Here is a 21,577-nt window from a genome sequence, read left to right as displayed (position 1 = left end):
ATTGAATTTTTTCCTATGCTTAAAAAGAAATCTCTTGAAGGAGCTGAAGTGATCAATACAGAGTGGGGAGATGACCCCGTGTTTCCCCAGCTGGCGTGAAATCTTTCCCAGATGGCATGAGGGAAGAGGAGACGCGTTAGTCGTCCAATACGTGAATGTCCCACGGCTACACGACTCTTCCTGGGGTCCTAGGTTCGTCCGACCTTCACGTTTCACACAATTTCTAATGAGGTTTTATACACTTCCTGTTAATGTGAGTCATCAAACATACATAACAGATAACAGCAGCACAGAACACCACAGAATTATCCATCTACCAAACGCTCCACGCTGCAATGTTTTTCCCTAAAGGGAAATTAATTACCTGACGTAATTCACAGATGATGTCTATGCCAAAACAGAAAAATAATGAAGACAATGTCTCTGTGGCAGAAGTCTACCCTAACTACTTCGAAAACAATACCAAATACATTTTAGATTTTACGTTAGGATTTATTTCTTTTCAATTGTCAGAGGACACACAAACTTGCCAGAGAGAGACAGAGAAAGAGAGAGAACCCCCATGGGGTGTGGTAACACTGAAATCCCTTCTCCTCGCTTCTCTATCCTGGGGGGATTTGGGGCAGGCAGATATATGTACCCACAGTGGTTTTTTTCCAGCCACCAGGGCCAGGATTCGAACTATGGTTGGCCATGTGGGATCAGGCTCTTTAACCAAACCTTCGCTCCAGGGCCAGCCTAGTGGAATTCCTCATCCGTTCTTCTAAAATGTGACTATGGTGCCTACCATGGGAAGACGGGTTCTGAACCACTGTCATCAGCTCTGCCTTCCTAAGGGGTAAGAGTCTTTGATGGGTTATCAGGCTCGGGGGGAGAAGGGTGCCATAGTACCCGCCCCTGCATTTCTGTCGCAATAACTGCAGAGCAGCGTGGCCTAGCCGGCTGGCCAGACGGCTCCATCCGGTGACTGTCAGAGCTAAATGCCCAGCAAATGGAAGAAAGACTTCTGCCGTCTACTCTTAATGTTCAGAGTAGAAAGATTTATATATATAAAAAAATCTTCAGCTAAAAATATACAGCTAGATCCGTCCATTACATTTATCATTTGCTAATAACATAATTTTATCTACACAAATTTAAAAGACTGGGTAGATAAATTACTTCATACGAAAAGTTACCATATCTCGAAGAAAATATAATGAGAGGATTTCTATAAATTAATCTTTGAAGTGTCACGTCTACACAGTACCATGTGACGGGGACAGAGCGCGGCAACAATCAGCATTTTATTCCTGAAGGCCAAAGAAGGTGTCTCGGGCAGCCATCCCCCGCCTGGCTAGGCCCTCCCGGCCCTCTGTCAAGGGCGTAAATTTGTGGTTCGTTTTCATTAGAAAGGATTATCTTATTGTTCTCCACACCGGTACAGTTATGACAAATTTCAGCCTGCATTTCTCACTGGATTCCCAAATTGGAGTCCCAGGTTAGAGCTGAACTCCACGGTGTGGCAACGGGCAGAGACATGCCCCTGTGCATCTCCGACCCAAATCTGCCACTCTGCCTTAATGCATAAGCTTTTCCCTCTGGAGTTTCTCTCTCTTTTGCCTGTGGTCCTGAACTGGCCCCTGGTCAGCCTCACTCACTGCCTTTAGACCCAGCGTGGACAGAGCAGTCACGGTGCCTGAGTGCAGCCTACGTCATTTTCCTACAAAAACTCTTTGGCAGTCTGTGTCCTTCGGAAGTCAACTCACGCAGAAAACCGATAAGGCAGGACATGGCCGGCGTGACAGATGCACACGTGAGTCTTGAGAGCAAACGCAAAGGTTAACAGAAGAAGTAACTTCTCAGGAAGACCGTAACGAATCTGAGAAGTGTAGGGGGTGATGTGAAAAACCCTAAGTGACATCATTTGCTCTTAGGTAAGAATGCAGCCACCCTCAAGGAGCTGGCTCGAGGGCGTTTTGTCAAGTCACCTGTCACCGTCGCTTTATATTTGAACTTCATCTTCTGCTCTGAGCTCCTGGCACGTACCCCTGACGTGTGTCCCCAAGAACTCTGCCTCTGACAACAGGAGAGGCATGACAGGGGTCTGCACAGTCAACAGGGAGAGAGATGGAGAAAAACTGGGGGTCACGGCTTCCAGCTGGGCACCGAGGGGGCAGAGAACGGGGGAGCGGGGGTACTTGTGAGGAACCTGCCTTGGGGCGGTGGCTGGCATTCGTGGGGGCACTGCTTTGATGCCAGGCTGGGCTACTGCTGTTATCAAGGGTGGGGGGAAAACCAACACCTTCTCTTTCAGGGCGCCAGGCCTGTGTGCCTGCTCATCCTTCAGTCCCGCAATGTCATTGAACACTGAAGCCAGAGGCTGGAACTTGGGTTCCCAGCTCAGGAGATGATCCCAGGAATAGCTGCCCCATGCCGCATGCTCAGCGGTGACGTGAGCAGGTGGGGTGGCCTCCCTCGCTGAGATAAAGACCGGCCCCTTTCTGACACCCGCCAGGACGTCCTCCTTGGGCTCTGTCTTTGGAAGGGCCTGCGGCAACGCGGGGCTTGGAACGCAGGCGGTGCTGCAGCCCAGCCCTGTCTCCACCATGTGGCTGGCGTCTGCTGTGTCCCCAGTGACCAGGACATCGGTGTCCCCAGACAGGCAGGACAGCTGGTCTGAGTCCCTGGGGATGCCCGAGTCTGGCACCCTGGACTCCCGGTCACTCAGAGGCGAGTCCGAGTCCTTTGTGTAAGGGTGCTCATTTATCCTCTGGATTTCCTGGTCTTCTGCAGTCTCTGCCTCCACAGAACAGCGGCCACTGGAGTTGGGGTGCCTGTACAGGTGGGCGATGTCCTTCTCCACCATCCTCAGTAAGCTCAGCCACTCGGGCGCGGAGCCGGCGGGCACAGCCTCCTGGCCACAGTCGCCCGTCTTCTGCAAGGCGTGGGGCAGGCTGGCGTCCTGGGCCAGCCTCAACCTGATATCCAGGGAGGAGCCCTTCTCCCGCTCATCACTGTCGATGGGGTCTTTTTGTTTGTGTCTTAAGAGCAACATAATTAGAGTGCAGACCAGTGACAGGAACACTAAGAACGAGACGGCGAGGCTGATGGAGAAGCTGCTGGCTGGGACCGCCAGGTCTCCTCCTTCTGCGGAAAAAGACACGTTGACAAAAACGGTGCAAGACGCGAACCTGGAATCCGGCTTGGGGCTCCGAGCGATGACTTCCATTTCGATGGTGTCTTCACTGCCGACTGGACTTCTGATTAGGGGCAGGGCCCTGATCAAATAAATATTCCCACTGGTGTTATTTATGGCGAAGAATGGGGATGGGGCTCCCAGGGAGTAAACCACAACCCCGTCCACCCCAGCGTCTGCATCCACGGCTTCCACTCTGCCAATCGACTGTCTGACTGTCTTTTGACCTTCTGGAAGGTCAAAATAATACTGCTCTTGAGTGAAAATGGGTTCGAATTCATCTATCCCTTCAACGTCGACCCAAACCGTTAAGGAAGCGGTTAAGTCGCCTTTGTCCTTGGCCTGGACTGTGAGGCAGTATCTACTGTCCTGTTCATAGTCAAGGCTTCGCTTGGCCTGAATTTCCCCCGTTAAAGGGTCAATGAGGAAGGAGCTGGGGTCAGTCAACACCCCATGAGTGACAAAACAGGGTGATAAAAGAGAATAGGTCAGCTCCCCGTAAGGACCCGTGTCAAAATCCACCGCGTTGACAGCGCACACGGTGGAGGAGACAGGCTGATTCTCGGGAATGACACAGGTCAAGTGCGAGGACAGAAACTGAGGCGCGTGGTCATTGTCGTCGAGGACGCTGATCGCCACCACCGCGAAGGCAGAGAGCTGCTTCTCTTCGTCCGAAGCCTGGACGGTCAACCTGAACTTGACCGTGTCTTCGTAATCCAGGGCCTTCGACACATAAAGAACCCCGGTTTTTTCTTCTAAGAGGAAGTGTCCCTTCTCGTTGCCAGAGATGATGCGGTAGAAGACCTCTGCGTGTGGCCCCGTGTCACGGTCACGTGCGGAGACCACTGTGGTGGGACTCCCTGGAGGGGTGCTTTCCCTGACGTGGGCGTGGTGGCTCGGACTGCTGAATTCGGGCGGGCTGTCATTGACATCGAGCACCCGTATTGACACGACGGCTGTGGAACTCAGTGGAGGGCAGCCGCCGTCAGACGCCAGGACAACGAGCTTATGGCTGGCCGCCACCTCCCTGTCCAGCTTGTCAAGCAACACCAGGTAACCGACCTGCTCGTGCGGGTATTCTGCATGGACGACACTGCCTTCCACACGGAAATGGCTCTGGGGGTCCCCGCTGACGATGGAATACTCCACATGCGTGTTTTCAGGGGTCCAGTCGTGGTCAACGGTGGAAAGTGTGAGGAGTGTGCGTCCGATCGGAGTGTCTTCACTCACACTCAGGTCATAGGAGGTGGCTGTGAACTCGGGGGCATGGTCGTTCACATCTTGTATTTCTATTTCCACCAACATGACGGCCCTCAGCTCAGGAAGGCCACCGTCGCAGGCCTCGACGAGAAACTGAACTGTAGAGATTTTATCCAGAAGTAATGTGGGGTTGACAGTAAATACTGCACCTGAAAAGAAGACACAGTAGTTCAGCCTTGGGAAATTAAGTGTTCATGACTTACGTAGTCGGCAACTGGTGACTGAATATCTTCTGAGGTGTTTAGCTTTTTTTTTTTTTTTTTAAAGAATTATTTATTTATTTATTATTCAATTTGACCAGAGGGAGACACAGAGAAAGAAAAAGAGAGAGAGAGGGAAAGTGAGAAAGCAAGCCACCAGGTCTGGGACTCGAACCATGGTCGGCCATGTGGGAGTGTCCACCACCTTAACCACCACACCACCTGCTGGTCCCTTTTTTATTTTTCAGATTTATTTAAGTGGCAACCAACAATGACTCCAAACAAAAATGCAAAATTATAATATTTATATTTTTACAACATCTAAGATCCAGGGGCCAGCAGGCAGTGTGGTGGTTAAGGGCGCTGGACTCTCACATGGTCGACCGTGGTTCAAGTCCTGGACCTGACAGCTTGCTTTCTCACTTTCCCTCTCTCTCTCACTCTGTCCCTCTCTGGTTGAATTAAAATAAATAAACAATTTTTAAAAATCCAGAAATAGCATTCGTGGCATTCACCATATTAAACATGTGGTTTATTAGCCACACGTTTCTCTAATTTTTATTTTCATATAGTACGTGGTTCCATTACCATATTTTAAAATATGTTTTTGTTTGTAGAATTTATACACAAGTCTACTATCTTTAAACACACGTACGGAGATATTCTAGCATGAATATCTGAAAATACTGGTTGACACTGACTCAAGACACATGAAAGCAATAAATGTGATAATTATTAATATAACGATCAATTGCTAATGTAAGTATAAATTGATTCTTAACATAACTATTGCTTAATTATAGAGACATCTTTTCTAAAACTCACAGGAGTTCACCAAATGGACTCCTCCTATATCGATAAAATATATTAAATATAAAAACAAGTAATTTTTATAAATAGGTGTGTTACAACACTCTCCTAAGACAAATGTAGACAAGTAGGGTCCCTAAATAAGAATACAGAACACTGACAGTGAGAGGCCACGTTTCTGGCCAGCAGGTGGCTTGACCGTTAAGGTGCTAGACTCACATGGCCCACTCTGCGGTTTGAATCCTGGCTTCAAAAACACACAGGACGTGTGTGCAGGTGAGCGTGTGTGCATGCCTGAAATCTGGAGAGGAAAACAGAGGAGGAATCGTGGCGTGGCCATCCCCCCTGGGGAGGAATTTCTCACTTTCCCTCTCTCTAGGTCCCTCTCCAGCGAGCACATGCACCCTATGGCAAAATCTACGAAAAATAAAACGAAGGCCACATTTCAGTTCCAGTCCTACCAAGAACTAAATTGACTTGATGACATTTGGTGTTTGAAAAACTTTTCAATCAGTACCCTGCTGCAACATTTGCTGATAACACATGTTAAGTGAAGGTAGTAAGGACTGAAAGCTTGGGACCCTCTCTGCCAAATTTAGTTTTCAGGAGCCACTCACCGTTACATCTTTCTCATTTTTCTTTTCTTTTGGTGGGGGGAAGGTTTTTTTTTTGTTTTTTTGGGGGGTTTTATTGTTTGTTTGTTTGTTTGTTTTGCTATAGGGCGCATGCACTTGCCAGAGAGACAGAGACAGAAAGTGAGAAATCACCTCCCAGGAGGGATGGCCATACCACAATCCCTTCTCCTCCATTCTCCTCTTGGGATCTTGGACATACATGCACACTTGTCCGGCGTGAGTTTAAGCCACCGGGTCCGGGACTTGAACCGCGGTCGACTACATGGGAGTCCAGCGACATAGCCATTACGCCAACTGCTGGTCCCTCAGCATTACATTTTTATATGCTGGGTACCTGTTCTCACTGCAACCAGTTGCCTGAACGCATTTCACAGCCACAAATATCTAGCTCATCGATAAAAACCCAAAAAGCCTCTCAAGGCACCAAATAAGCCAGAACACGACGAGGGTTTCCACCTCACCGAGAGGCTGGAGTTTCCTTTTTTGATCATTTCTGTTCTTATTGAATGTAAAATCTTAATTCTTCTTTTTTTAAATGTCAGAAGGCATGTGCTCTCGCTAGAGACAGAGAGGGAGGAAGAAAGCACCCTGAAGGGCGTGGCTACATTGCCACCCCGTCTCCTTTCTCTATCCTGCTGTGACTCGGGGCATGCACACACAGGGGCCCGGCATGTTTTTCACGTCACTGGGACCTGAAGTCAAATGGTGGTATGCCACATGGGATCAGGCTCTCTTAACCACTCGGCCATAGGGCCAGCCCAGAGGATGCTGTTTTTCCATTATTTTTTATACTTGGCATAGAATAAAAACCTCTTAAACTCTAGTAACATAAGGCCCTCCGTCCTAGGTTAGGCCCGTCGGTGTCATTTTCTTACTCAGCAGGGCCAGTGACAGCTGCCTGAGTGTGCTTGGTGGGTGGGAGAAGTCGATGGTTACTGCACAAGGCTCTCCGAATTTCCGAGCAATCATCAGCGTGTACTCAATGCCTTGCCTTCAGGCCACCGAGATGGTGAAAAAGACACATGACCTAGGATTTGCTCCTGCAGAGTCTGACGTGAAGAGCGGGGCTAATGGAGCATCCGGAAAGGACCGCTTCGGGTTTTCACCCTGACACTCACACCGACGGGCACCTGAGCTATTCCCAGAAACTCACCACTCATCGGGTCGATGGAGAAGTCCTGGGAAGGGGGGAGGATCCTGTACGAGATGTTCCCACTGCTCTCCACGTCGGCGGCCGACACGGTCAACACTGAGTACCCCACGGGTGCCGATTCGGGAACCGTGCCCTGCCGGAGAGAGAAAGAAAGGTACCGCGCTCAAGGTGGAGAGATTTCGTGAACGAGGCTGGAGCAGGAGCCCGTTGTATTCACTGTGACTGTGAAAGCCACACTGACTTCCGGAGACGGACTAATTTACAGAGCTGACATACTTAAAAGGTGGTAATAATAGACCTTGAATTCGGAAAACAAAAAATGTAAAACTTCAATCACTTTTGATTTTGGGGGGGAACATTTTAAAATTTATTTATTTATCTGTTGTGATTTGGGGGCTGCCAGGTCCAAGGACTTGAACTGCAGTTAGCCGTGTGGGAGACCAGTGCCTCAATGCCACCTGCCAACGCCCAACTCACTTCTGATTTTTATTATGAAAAAATTTTCCTTCTAAACTCTTTTTTTTTTCCTATAGGTTGCATACTCTCATCAGAGATAGAAAGAAATAGAGAAAGAGGAAAAGTGAGAAATCACCCCCGGGGTGATGGCCATGCCAAAATCCCTTTTCCTCCTTTCTCCTCTTGTGATTTTGGACACATTCACACATGTGTCTGGCATGTTTTTCAGGCCATCAGGTCTGGGACTCGAACCATGGAGTCTGCCATGTGGGATCCAGTGCCTTAGTCACCATGACACCTGCTGGCCCTCTTCTAAACTATCTGTACGTGGGAGAGGCTATAATAGTTTCCACGATCACTAATGTGGCATTACGTTATATAATTGCGTAACTCAAGCGAGCCTTCGCAGGGCATCTTCAATAGGCCATACTCCCCACATGCGTACTCGCATCTTGCCATTTCTACATTCAGAGTCCGGGAGTTCACTCCAGGGACTTGGCCGACTGTGCTTAGTAACTACAATTGCCACTTATAAGCTTCGTCCGTGACTTGTTCCTATAAAACGTGAACGATGCATTCTAAAAGTATGGCTAGGAAAGTATATCCCCAAATTAGCTGCAGATGATCCAAACTGCTTTATTATCTCACCTGCAGCTTTGCAAACAAGGCCATTTCCGACTGTAAAAAGTCACTGGACCCTGGGACCAGCAGTTAGCATAATGGCTATGTCACTGGACTCCCATGTTGTCAACCGTGGTTTGAGTCCTGGACCCAGTGGCTTAAACTCATGCCAGGCGCGTGTGCGTGCATGCTCAAGATCCCAAGAGGAGAATGGAGGAGACGGGATTGCGGCATGGCCATCCCCCCTGGGGGGTGATTTCTCTCTCTGTGTCTCTCTGTCTCTCTCTGTCTTTCGGGCGAGTGCACATGCCTTGTAACAAAACAAACAAACAAACAAACAAACAAACAAACAAACAAAAAAACTGGACCCTTGCAGCCAGTCAGGTGGTGAGGTGCTTAAGAGGCTGGATCCCACATGGCCACTGCCGTTCACGTTCTGGACCTGGCAGCTTGAAAAACACGTCAGGGGCATGTACATGCGTGTCCAAACTACCAAAGGGAAAACAGAGAAGACGAGATTGCAGCATGGCCATTTCTCCCTGAAAGATGCTTTCTCACATTCTCTCTCTCTCACGGTCTCTCTCTATCTCTGGTAAATTAAATGCACGTGCCGTATAGCAAATTACAAAATAAAAACAGAAAATAAAAAGAGCTAGCCCCTAAAAATGAAAATACATACATACATACGTACCTAAATGAGATCCATCCTTAGTAAACTGAATTGATGAAGACATTCATTCCCACCTGTACTTACAGCTTCCACGAGGGGGCGCAGTCTCCCTGAGTAGCCGGTCAACAGCGCAAGGCACGCGCTGTTCCCTCTTCGGTCCAGTTTGGGCTATGGCTTCAGCAACACCAGAAGCTCCTTACCTGGTAGAAATCCTGATGAAACTCGGGGGGGTTATCGTTGGCGTCCAGCACGCGGACGGCGAGGGCCCCCTCCGTGAGGTGCAGAGAGTCGGAAATCTGAACCAGCAGCTTGTGCTCAGTGGCCTCTTCGAAATCCAACGTTTTCACCAGCACCACTTCCCCAGTGCTCCGGTCGATGGCAAAGTGGGCTCCAGGGTTGCCCTCGTTGGCAAAACTGAAGACGAAAGCTGGGTTCAGATCCGCGTCGTGCACTGACACCCGCGTCACCACCACACCGATCGCAGCACCTGCAACAGCCAGGCCAGCGGCGGCCTCCATTACATTGGCCCTTGGAAACGCTTCTCTAAGAGTTCAGTTCAAGCATTTCTACTTTCAAGTCTGACGTGCTTTCGCTCTTTCTTGGCATGATTTCTCGTACAAAGCTCATTATGAACTGAACAAAAACCCTGGAGAATTTATGAGCTCAATAAAAGTGAACATGTACCACTGAACAGGGAATTGGGGAGGTAGGGAGTGTTTAATTTTTATATTACATTTTTTCATCACACGCTTACAACCCAACTTCAGAGCCAAGAGACAGTCTAAGCCACTTATTGATAGTAGTTTCTGTCCCAAAAAGCATATGTTCTCGGGGCTGAGCCCTAGCACGGCAGGGAAGCACCTTGAGCAGGGAGCTGGATCCTGCATGGCCGACCACGGTTGGAATCCCAGCCCAGGCAGCTTGAAAAACATGTGCCTGTAAGCCCCAAATCCTGATGGAATGGAGGAATGTAGGTGATGGGATTTTAGCCTGGCCATGCTGTACTGGGGAATGCTCTCTCTCTCTCTCTCTTTCTCTCTCTGGTGAGTGCTTGCACCCTCTGGCAATTAAAAAGAAAAAAAAATCAATTTATTCTTAGGGACCGTTGGTGGGAAGTGGGATATTACTCAAAACATTAATATAAAACGTAACGTTTTGAAAAGCAGACCATATTTCAATGAAAATGTTTAGATATTTAAGTTGGAATTAGTTACTTATTTCTATTTACTGAAATAAATAGAAACGTTCCCTTCTCATAAATCTCACAATTATCAAGACTATATACAGGGCAAGCCCATGGCCTGGGAGTTAAGGAGGCAGGATCCCATCTGGCTAACTGCAGGGTTGAGTCCCAGACCCCTCCTGCAAATGCCCGTGCCCTCTGGCAAATTAAACATAAAGAAGAAGGGCCAGAAGGTGGCATAGTGGTTAAAGATGCTAGACTCTCACATGGCCAACCACGGTGCAAATTTTGGACCCAGTGCCTTGAGACTCAAGCCAGGTGTTGTGTGTGTGCATGCCCAAAATCCCAGGTGGAGAATGGAAGAGAAGGGATTATGGCGTGGCCATCTCCTGCGGGGAGGTGATTTCTCACTCTCTCTCTCGTTGTCTTTTTCTATCTCTCTCTCTGGCAAGTGTACATGCCCTTTGGCAAAAACCTTAAATTAAAAACAAAAAAAGTACTTTCAGAGGCAAAATTGGAGAATTAAAAAAAAAAATTAGCCACTGCTATGTATAGAGATTTCTGGAATATGCTCTCTGAGAGGTGTTGGTTGTAATTTGTTTGAAATGTAAATATAACAAAATATTAGGAGCATTTCAAGGATGCATTTGGTATTAAGAGTGAGAGGAGAAAGGCGACCGAGGGGCTGCCTTCATTTCCGACTTCGACGGTGAAGAGCTGGGCTGGGTCTCATCTGCGCAGCCACTGATGAAGGACAGCTTTGGGGTCACAGGCTCTGGGTCCTTGTAGAACCCACAAACCCAAATAGTGAAGATCAATCAACCTATGGCTTTAAAACCTTGCGTTCTCAACCTGTGCCATTAGGGTGGTGCCAATGTCACAGCTTAGGTTACCCCGAGGGAAAACGATGACCCTGTGCCACCAACACTCAATTACTTTCATTTCCTGTTGTCATTGGACTCCCGACAGAGCCATGAGTCTCGTTATCACCACTGGTCAGAGAAGGTTCACCGTGGTTCTCACAGTCAATAGAATATGCCTCTGGACAGAGCAGAACTATTTTTTCTTAAAGGTTATTTACTATGAGAGAGACAGACAAAGAAAGAGAGGCAGACAGACAAACAGAGAAAGAGCGAGAAAGGGACAGGCACTCCCAGAAGGGTCCACCTGCAGTCCCTGCTGGACCCCGCTCACAGGATCTCACCACACCCAGCGCGCTCAGGGAGGTTCTAGGATGTGAACCCAGGACCCTTCCCAGGTGGCCCAGTCGTGTGACCACTATGCCACTAATAGCTCAGTTGTTTTGTTTTCAACTTTTCTAGAGAGCATATGTGCTCACTGGAAAGAGAGAGAGAGGAAAGAAAGAGAGGGAGAGTGAAAAAGCATGGGTGATGCTCCCGCTGCATCCCTTCTCCTCCATTCTCCTCTCAGGGTTTTGGGCATGCACTCCCAGTGTGTCCCCAGTGGGACTCGAACCACACAGTTAGTCGTGTAAGATCTAGCCACCTTAACCACAGATCCATGGGCTGGACACATGGACCCAGACCTTCCCATGTGGGTCAGCCCTGCGGAGTGTTCCTGCTTTTCAAACTTTGAGAAATGATGCAGAAACAGAAGCAGTGAGGGTTGGGCAGAGGTCTCCCACAAGTCTGAACACAAATCCCAGCTTTGACATAGGACTCCTCTGACACTGGCTAGTTAACTATAACCCACCCTCTCCTACCCCACAAAGGCACGATGAAATGACCTAGAACGCCTGGATGTCGGGAATGAAGTGTTCACCTATGACACAGTGTCTGACAGAAACAATGGTCGATCACGCACAGGTGGATCCGAACCTCTATTCCATGTTGCCACACTTACTTTCTGAAATCTCCACGGCTTCAGATGGGAGGAAAACGGGGGCGTGATCATTCCTATCGGTCACCTGTATCTTGACCAGAGTCGTGGCCGAAAGCCTGGGCATCCCTTTATCTGTAGCCTGCACGATCAAGCTGGTTGGGAGAGAATAGAGTGTTACCCATCATCCAGGAGTTAAAGAAAGCAACATGAAGGGACCAGCAGTTGGCGTAATGGCTATGTCGCTGGACTCCCATGTCATTGACCGCAGCTCAAGTCCTGGACCTGGTGGCTTAAACTCACACCAGGCGCATGTGCGTGCGTGCCCAAGATCCCGAGAGGGGAATGGAGGAGAAGGGATTGCAGTGTGGCCATTCCCCCTGGGGGGTGATTTCTCGCTTTCTGTCTCTCTGTCTCTGTCTGTCTGTCTGGCGAGCATACATGCCCTATAGCAAAAACCTCTCCAAAAAAAAAAAAAAAAACCATAAATACCAAGTATCTCATTGAAAATTTTAAAACTGCCCGATTTACTTTAATGTTTACCCTGACTTTGCTTTGTTTTTCTCGTTTATTTACCTATCTCTTCAGAGACAGATATTGAGATAGAGAGCAAAAGAGGCAGCACACCCCCCACAGAGGGTCTTGACACCGCAGTCCAGCCCCAGCCACCGCCATGGGCGCACTCTGCCACCGGGATCAGGGAGGGCTCCAGGCTTGAACTGGGAACTACCCACGTGGGACTGCCTCGAAGAGCATGGCATTTTTACACTGCACCACAGCATGGCTTCTTTTTCTTGTCGTTTTTAAGTTTATTTATTTCATTCTTCTATGAGTGAGAGAGACAGAGACACAGAGAGACAGGCAGCGGGACAGGCACCTCAGCCAGGCCTGAGCCATGGGTGCCTGTGTGCCTGGCGTGTTCAGGGAGGTCTCCGGACACACAAACCCGGAACCTTCCCACGTTCTCATCCTTGCAGAGCCTGCGTGACGGCTGCACCCCGGCCTAGCCCCTCCCCTGGCTTTTTCCAAACGGCATCCTTGGAAATTTATTTAATAACAGCCTAGGATGTATTTTTGTTTTTTAAATTTTTGCCAGAGAGACGGTGAGAGGGAAAGTGAGAAATCATCCCCGAGGGGATGGCCATGCCGCAGTCCCTCCTCTTCTATTCTGCTCTTGGGATTTTAGGCATAGGATTTTTTTTTTTTTAATTTTTGGAGAGGTTTTTGCTATAGGGTGGGTATGCTCACCAGACAGACAGAGAGAGACATAGAGACAGAAAGCGAGAAATCACCCCCCTGGGGGGATGGCCATGCCGCAATCCCTTCTCCTCCATTCTCTTCTCGGGATCCTGTGCACACAGCCGGCGTGAGTTTAAGCCACCAGGTCCGGGATGCGAACCGCGGTGAACTACGTGGGAGTCCAGCGACATAGCCATTATGCCAACTATTGGTCCCTAGGCATAGGATTTTAAGCTGCCAGGTCCAGAACTCCAATTGCTGTCAGCCATGTAGGAATCCAGCACCTTAACGACAGCGCCACCTGCTGACCCCATATGTATTTTTTTTAATAAATGTATTTAAAAAACCAAAGCCAACAAGTTGCCAGGGGTCATAAGAAGCTAATGTCAAACATGGGGAACCAGCAGTTAGCGTAATGGCTATGTCGCTGGACTCCTACGTAGTCGACCGCAGTTCGTGTCCCGGACCCGGTGGCTTAAAACTCACGCCGGGCGCGTGTGCGTGCGTGCCCAAGATCCCGAGAGGAGAATGGAGGAGAAGGGATTGCGGTGTGACCATCCCCCCTGGGGGGTGATTTCTCGCTTTCTGTCTCTATGTCTCTCTCTGTCTGTCTGGCGAGCGCACGCGCCCTACAGTGAAAATCTCTCCAAAAAAAAAAATTAATTAAAATAAATTTAAAAAAAAACATGGACCACTTCTAGGAGAGAGACTAAAATCCAATCCTGTCCTACTGAAAGCTAGAAGTACCAGGGTTAGCACCCGCACCTCAGGTAAGCAGGTGGCCTGCAGCCTGTGCGTGTGCTCACACCGTGCTAGGCATCACCACCTCAGCGTCCCCACGTCAAGGCCGGCTATGATTGCTTTCAGTGACATTTTTCATATCCAAATTGCAAATCGATCAAAATTGTAGAATTAAGAAAAGACATGGACACGGAGAACATGCAGACAAAAGACAACAGGCCAGGACTGTGAGCTACAGGGAAAGGTGACATCTGGAAGCCTGCCCAGGGATCGATCACTCGCGCATGGTGTGCAACGGGCTTCTCTATCACCCACGTCACAGACCTCCCTGTCTTCCACTTCTCCCCCTCACTCACCACTCTCCCACACCCAACTCCTCCCGAGTCCTGACTCACCTCCCAAGTGTCACGTGGTCAGTGTTCCTGTCCGGGTCACCTTACTCTCAGAGTCTTGGTAGAGTGATCAAGCATGCAGCCTTCTCTGAGCATGAAGATGATTGTTTTTTTTGGTTTTTAGAGGTTTTTGCTATAGAGCGCGTGCGCTCACCAGAAAGACAGAGAGACAGAAAGCGAGAAATCACCCCCCAGAGGGGATGGCCACCCCGCAATCCCTTTTCCTCCATTCTCCTCTCGGGATCTTGGGCACGCACGCACACGCGCCCGGCGTGAGTTTAAACCACCAGGTCTGGGACTCGAACCGCGGTCAACTACATGGGAGTCCAGCGACATAGCCATTACACTGGCTGCTGGTCCCCCCCGCCTCTGTTCTGATGGCAGCACATCCTCGTGTAACCACTAGTTTATGTCCCCCTCCTTGGACACTCTGCAGTCCAGGAGAGCAGCGGACTAAGGAAACCAGGTCTCGGCTCGGAAGATGCTCTCTCTGTCAGAGTGCGTTCGCCTTACTAGCTGTCAAGATCACCTTATATGAAACCGAGACCAGCAGACGGCATAATGGTCCCATCACTATATATTCACTATATATATTCCATTACACATATATTATTTATTTATGATCATAATATATTACAGGAATATAATACATTACATGTATTATATATTACATATCTAATATATTACATGTATATTATATGTGTGTGTGTGTGTGTGTGTGTGTATACATAACTATGTCCAATCCTAGTGGAAATAGTTACCCAAAAGAAAAAAAAGAAAATGCAAAGACAATTCCAATTGTCTGGAGAGATCTAAGATGACACATCCATAAAACAAGAACTGAAGGGAACCAGCAGTTAGCGTAATGGCTATGTCGCTGGATTCCCAGTCCTGGACCCGGTGGCTTAAAACTCACGCCGGGTGCGTGTGCGTGCGTGCCCAGGATCCCAAGAGGAGAGTGGAGGAGAAGGGATTGCGGCATGACCATCCCCCCTGGGGGGTGATTTCTCGCTTTCTGTCTCTCTGTCTCTCTCTGTCTGTCTGGCGAGCGCACGCGCCCTATAGCAAAAACCTCTCAAAAAAAAAAAAAAAAAAAAAAAAAAAAAACAAGAACTGAATACTACGAAATTATCAAGGGAGAGCTTTTGGGAGTAAAAACGTACAGTCACGCCTCAGTATTCTCAAGGACTTGATTCCAGGACTTCATCAGGTACCCAAATCCCCGGATGCTCAAGTGCTTTACATGAAATAGCATCGTACTGGCATATAACCTACTCACATCCTCCCATGTGCTTTAAGTCATGGCTATCGATAGATCCCTCACAATACCGAATACACACGCTACGTAACAGCTATAACACTGCATGGCTTAGGGAATACACACGCTACGTAATAGCTGTAACACTGCATGGTTTAGGGAATACACACGCTACGTAACAGCTGTAACACTGCATGGTTTAGGGAATACACATGCTACGTAACAGTTGTAACACTGCATGGCTTAGGGAATACACACGCTACATAACAGCTGTAACACTGCATGGCTTAGGGAATGATAACAAGAAACACAACCATTGTAGCCCTACCCTAACTATATAACTCACGGCAGGAACCACAAACATTTCTTTTTTTGTATTTTTAAGGAGATTTTTGTTACAGCGTGTGTGCGCTTGCTGGAGAGACAGAGAGAGACAGAAAGTGAGAAATCACCCCCAGGCGAGATGGCCATGCTGTAATCCCTTCTCCTCCACTCTCCTCTTGGGATCTTGGGCACGCATGCACATGTGCCTGGTGTGAGGTTTAAGTCGTGGGATCCAGACTCGAACTGTGGTCAACTATGTGGGAGTCCAGAGATGTAACCATTACGTCATCTGCTGGTCCCAACAGTGAACATTTCAATTTGCAATTGGTTGAATCACATATGGTGAAACCATGGATTAAGAAGGCTGATGGTGGGGTTAGCAGGTGGAATGAGGGTGCTGGACTCCCACGTGGTTGAAGCTCAGCCTGGCGGCTTGCCTTCTCTCTCTCTCTCTCTCTAGTCACTTTGGTGAACACACATACTCTATAGCAAAAATAATAAGAAGAATAATAAATTAAGTTAAATTTTAAAAAGAGGACTGATGGTATTATAGTGCACACATTTCTAACATAAAAACAAATGAAAAAGCAGATTCGAAGATTAAAATTTAGGAAATTCCCAGGGAAAATAAAACAAAAGAGAACATACAAAACTAGAAATAAAAAGTAGAAAACAATACATTACTAACAAAAGGATTGATCTAGGCAATCCAGCACTTGATTAAATAGGATCCAGGAAAAAGAAACAGGGCGAAATAAACAAAACAAAGCCAAAGAAAAAAATGAAGTTATTATCTATAAGGTCATACGGGAAAGTGAAAACATGTCTCTATTTTTTTTTTTTTTAGAGGTTTTTGCTACAGGGCACGTGCGCTCGCCAGACAGAAAGCAAGAAATCACCCCCCAGGAGGGATGGCCATGCCACAATCCCTTCTCCTCCTTTCTCCTCTTGGGATCTTGGGCATGCACGCACATGCGCCCGGCGTGAGTTTTAAGCCACCAGGTCCAGGACACGAACCGCGGTCAACTATGTGGGAGTCCAGAGATGTAACCATTATGTCATCTGCTGGTCCCAACATGTCTCCTTATTAAAACAGATACGTACCAAGTGTCTAGATATGAGGGACCAAAGCAATAACCTAAGAGCCCCAGGGAAAGAAAAAAAAATGATACAAAATAAAAGAATTAAAATGGAAGCAGTTGGGTTTTAGAAATAACAGCAAAGCCTTCAAATTCTCAAAGATGCTTCAACTCCTAGTCCATCTGTTGTGCAGAGTGGATGTGAGAGAAGAATAAGGGCATTTGACTAATGTGCAAAAAACTCAAGAGAATTCACTTCCCTGGTACCTTTTCCTCCCAGGCTATGAAAGAGAAAATTAAGAGGAAGGCATGGGACCTAGTAAGGCAGGGTCATGAGACAGCAGCTTTGCAGTAGGCTAGTTCTCTGTCCTGCTGTGCATCCACTCCCAGGGTCATATTATTATTTTTTTTGGGGGGGGGGATTTTTGCTGTAGGTTGCAGGTGTTCACTGGGGAGAGAGAAAGTGAGAAATCACCTCTCAGAGGGATTTACGTCTTCACAGTTCTTTCTCCTCCATTCTCCTCCTGGGATTTTGAGCCATGCATGCACAGGCGCCCGGCCTGAGTTTCAAGCTCCCGGTTCAGGGACTCAAGCCCTGGTCAATCATATGGGCATTCAGCACCTAAACTACTATACCATCTGCTGGTCCCCAGGCGTCTTTTAAAATAATCTGGGGGGCCAGCAGGTAGCGTGGTGGTTAAAGGTGCTGGATTCCCACATGGCCGACCATGGTTTGAGTCCTGGACCTGGTGACTTGCTTTCTCACTTTCCCTTTCTCTCTCTCTCTCTCTCTGTCTGGGTAAATTAAAAATAATAATAACAAGTGGAATTAAATAAATAATTCTTTAAAAATAAATAAATAAATAAAAGGGCCAGCAGGTGGCGTGGTGATTAAAGGTGCTGAACTCCCACATGGCCAACCACGGTTCTAGTCCCGGACCTGGCAGCTTGCTTTTTTGCTTTCCCTCTCTCTGTCCCTCTCTGGTCAAATTAAAATAAATCAACAAATCAATACAGTTAAAATAATTATTTAAAAAATTTTTAATTAAAAAATAAATAAATACAGATCTGAGTTTGCTTGGTAAGGGACCTGGGAGTGGACCCAGATTGTTCTGAACAGCTCCACTGCCACCCCGGCCTAGTTCCCATCACACCCTGGGTGGAGCAGCAATTGGCCCAGGCACCACCATGGTAACCATGAGCAGTGGTGGAGAACCAGCAGCCGATTATTTAAAAAATTTTTAATTAAAAAATAAATAAATACAGATCTGAGTTTGCTTGGTAAGGGACCTGGGAGTGGACCCAGATTGTTCTGAACAGCTCCACTGCCACCCCGGCCTAGTTCCCATCACACCCTGGGTGGAGCAGCAATTGGCCCAGGCACCACCATGGTAACCATGAGCAGTGGTGGAGAACCAGCAGCCGCCGAGGCCCTGCCCGCGGCGCTGCACACACCACGCCTGAACCCGCCAGCAACACCAGCAGCAGTGTTGGGAGTGGTGACTCCACAGCCTCACATCCACGGCAGCCTGCCACAGGGACAAGACGGATCACAAGGAAGGTTTTGGGAACAGTAAAATGGTTCAGTGTCAGAACCCGGCATGGTGTCACCAACAGGAATGGCACCGAGGAAGCTGTAGTTCACACAGAATGGCTGTAAAGCAGCAGCCCGGGAAGACACTTCAGCGTGGGAGACAGAGGGACTGTGGAGTCTGACGATGCAGGGGAAAGGTGCGAGGAGCAGACGTTACAGGCTTGATGGAGATCCAGGTTGAGGCAGTGAGCGCAGCAGGCTGTGACCACTGTGGACGCAGTGCACGGCACAGGGGCCTCCCCGCAGTGACAGCAAAGTGACCAGAACAGTGAGAGCAGGGAAGAGGGACTGGAGAGCGCTCCCGAAGGCCAGGCCCGATGCAGGTCCACCGCAGGCCAAGGTCCCCCCTTATGACACACAGAGACTCAACAGGCGTCAACCACAGTGTTCCAACCCTCCTGTGCAGGGAGAAGTCATGGAGGGTGCTGGGCACCAGGGTGAGGGAGAGCAAGGCAGACCAGGGAGGCAGGACATGCCTTGGGGTTATAGACCGCGATTCTCCAGGGCCCTCCTCACTCCAAGATAGCCCAGAGAGGACGGCAGTGAGGAGGGTAAGGGAACCAAGGCCATGAGACCGAGGGGCGGCAGCCACCTGACGTCTGTACCGCTGGAACTTCAGTTACCAACGCAGGCACCCAGAGAAGGCAGAGACAGAGGCAGCGGCCCCCCAGCTGAGAACTGGCCGCTCCCAAGGCTGAGCTGGGCGGGCGATCAATGCCGACCTCACTTCTGTGCCATCACCGGGGTTAGTCACCCAGCAGGGGTGAGTATGGCACTCCAGCAACACGAAATGAACCAAAGATTGGCACTGAGGACCTTAACTGCTTTTTTTTTTTTTTTTTTTTTGCCTGTTGACCAGATCCCTAGAGCTATCTGCATTATCTATGCAGCACGAGGTTATTGTTTTTGCCTAAAGATGTTTCTCTTAGGTAATGACAAACGTGGTTTTGTTTTGTTTTTAAAGGGTTGGTTTGGGACCAGCAGTTAGCGTAATGGCTATGTCGCTGAACTCCCATGTAGTTGACCGCAGTTCAAGTCCCGGACCCGGTGGTTTAAACTCATGCCGGGCGCGTGTGCGTGTGTGCCCAAGATCCTGAGAGGGGAGTGGAGGGGAAGGGATTGCAGCGGTGGCCATCCACCCTGGGGGTGGGTTCTCGATTTCCTTCTCATTGTCTTTGTCTTTCTCTCTCTCCAGGGTACAAGTGCCCTAAGGCAAAAACCTTTAAAAAAAAAAAAAAAGCCTGGGTTTCCAATCCCACCCCTGCTGTTTCTCAGCCCTGTTTTATGAAAAAGATCAGTAACATCTCAGGCCACTTCTTACTTTGAATGTATATCATATTTATTTACTTTTTCTTATTTTTCTCGCGGTCACAGTGACATTCAGCCAAGAGTATACTATGACTTTAGCCTCGCTCCTGGCAATAACTATTCTTTTGCCTATTAATGCTACAGAAATTGAATTTTAAATATTCACATTAATCTGAAACTGTCCCTTTGGCTGCAGCAGCCAGCAGCCTGGTACATTTGAAGGCACCTGGCGAGCAAGGGGGCACACTGCCCCCACCGACTCCCATCCAGACCCCCCAGTCCAGGACCTGCCCAGACCCCTGGGCAGACTGCTCCTTTGGCTACAGCAGCCAGCAGCCTGGCTCAGCGCACAACTTTTTCTTTATTCTCCTCTCTCCTCCTTTCTTTTCTCTTATATTATCTTCTCTTCTTCTTCTTCTTCCATCTTGCCAGAGGGACTAGCTAGGCCTAGAGTCAGAGAGTCTTATAAAGCTATATTGGTTCCTCCCTTACACGGAACCAGCTGTGAAAAAGGAGACCTTGCTCTTCAGACACCTGACTGGAGTATCTTTTTTGAGACCACGTTACTAAAAAGAACAGAACAGAGACTTTGGCAGACTTCAATTCCCAACAAAAGGGAAACACACTCCTAGCCAGTGAAACATTCGCCTAACAGGTACTTAAAACTTAGTACATCTTCCAATGGCTAGAAGTAGAAGAAGAGCCTCCAGTGTGAATAAACAAGGAAATATATCTCCATCAAAGGTACAGAGTAACTCCCCTCCATTTTTAGTGCTAATGGACGATGTTACCAAAATGTCAGATGAAGAATTTCGAACAGTTATGGTGAACAAATTCTTCGAGTTGGAACAGAAAAGAGACAATGAATTACAGGAGATGAGAAAGTCATTCCAAGATATGAAAGAAGAAATGGACACTCTGAGAAAGAAAAAGATGGAGCTATTAGAGATAAAGTCTGGAATAGAGGAAATCAAAAACTCCCTTGAAAGTATTAAAAGTTGATTAGACCATGCTGAAGATCGACTCTCTGATGTAGAAGATAAAAACCTCTGACCTATAAAGAACCACCAAAAAGATAGAGAAAATAACAAAAAAACACAAGGAATACTAGATTCCATAAGACGTCCAAATATCAGAATAATTGGCATCCCAGAAGGTGAAGAAACTATTGATAGCATGGAAAATCTATTCCATGAAATCCTGGAAGAAAATTTCCCGAGTCTAGAGAGGCACTCTAGCATCAAGAACCAAGAAATACAAAGGACCCCAATTAGAATCATCCCCAGAAGATCTTCCCCAAGGCACATCTTAGCCAGACTATCCAAGACCACAGAAAAAGACATGATACTAAAACTGGCAAGAGAGAAATGAGAAGTGACATACTAAGGTCACCCCATCAGGCTAACACCGGACCTCTCAACGGAAACAATGCAATCAAGGAAAGAATGGGAAGGTGTATTGAAAGTGCTAAGAGAGAAACAATTTCAACCAAGATTATTGTATCCTGCAAGATTATCCTTCATATGGGAAAAAAAGTTTAAAATCTTCTCAGACAAACAAGACATGAAAGAATTTGCCAGCACCAGACCAGCTCTTCAAGAAACCCTGAAGAAAGTACTATTCCAGGAAAACTAAAG

At 47.9% G+C, this 21,577-nt stretch overlaps 1 protein-coding gene across 1 annotated transcript in view; it reads right to left on the bottom strand.

The window, feature by feature from the left end:
• Positions 1-1,239: 1,239 nt before the first annotated feature.
• The window catches only part of DCHS2 (dachsous cadherin-related 2), a 298,657-nt gene continuing 278,319 nt past the window's right edge, over positions 1,240-21,577 (bottom strand). The window contains 4 exon segments of the mRNA XM_027769135.1: positions 1,240-4,587; positions 7,237-7,369; positions 9,184-9,470; positions 12,030-12,160. Of these exon segments, the coding sequence (XP_027624936.1) occupies positions 1,985-4,587; positions 7,237-7,369; positions 9,184-9,470; positions 12,030-12,160 (3,154 nt within the window). The 3' untranslated portion in view covers positions 1,240-1,984.

The sequence above is a fragment of the Tupaia chinensis genome, unplaced genomic scaffold (assembly GCF_000334495.1).
Source record: "Tupaia chinensis unplaced genomic scaffold, TupChi_1.0 Scaffold148680_1, whole genome shotgun sequence".
NCBI classification, from domain to species: domain Eukaryota; kingdom Metazoa; phylum Chordata; class Mammalia; order Scandentia; family Tupaiidae; genus Tupaia; species Tupaia belangeri.
Note: the sequence above shows the minus strand (reverse complement) of the source record. Positions and strands in the feature narration are given on the sequence as shown.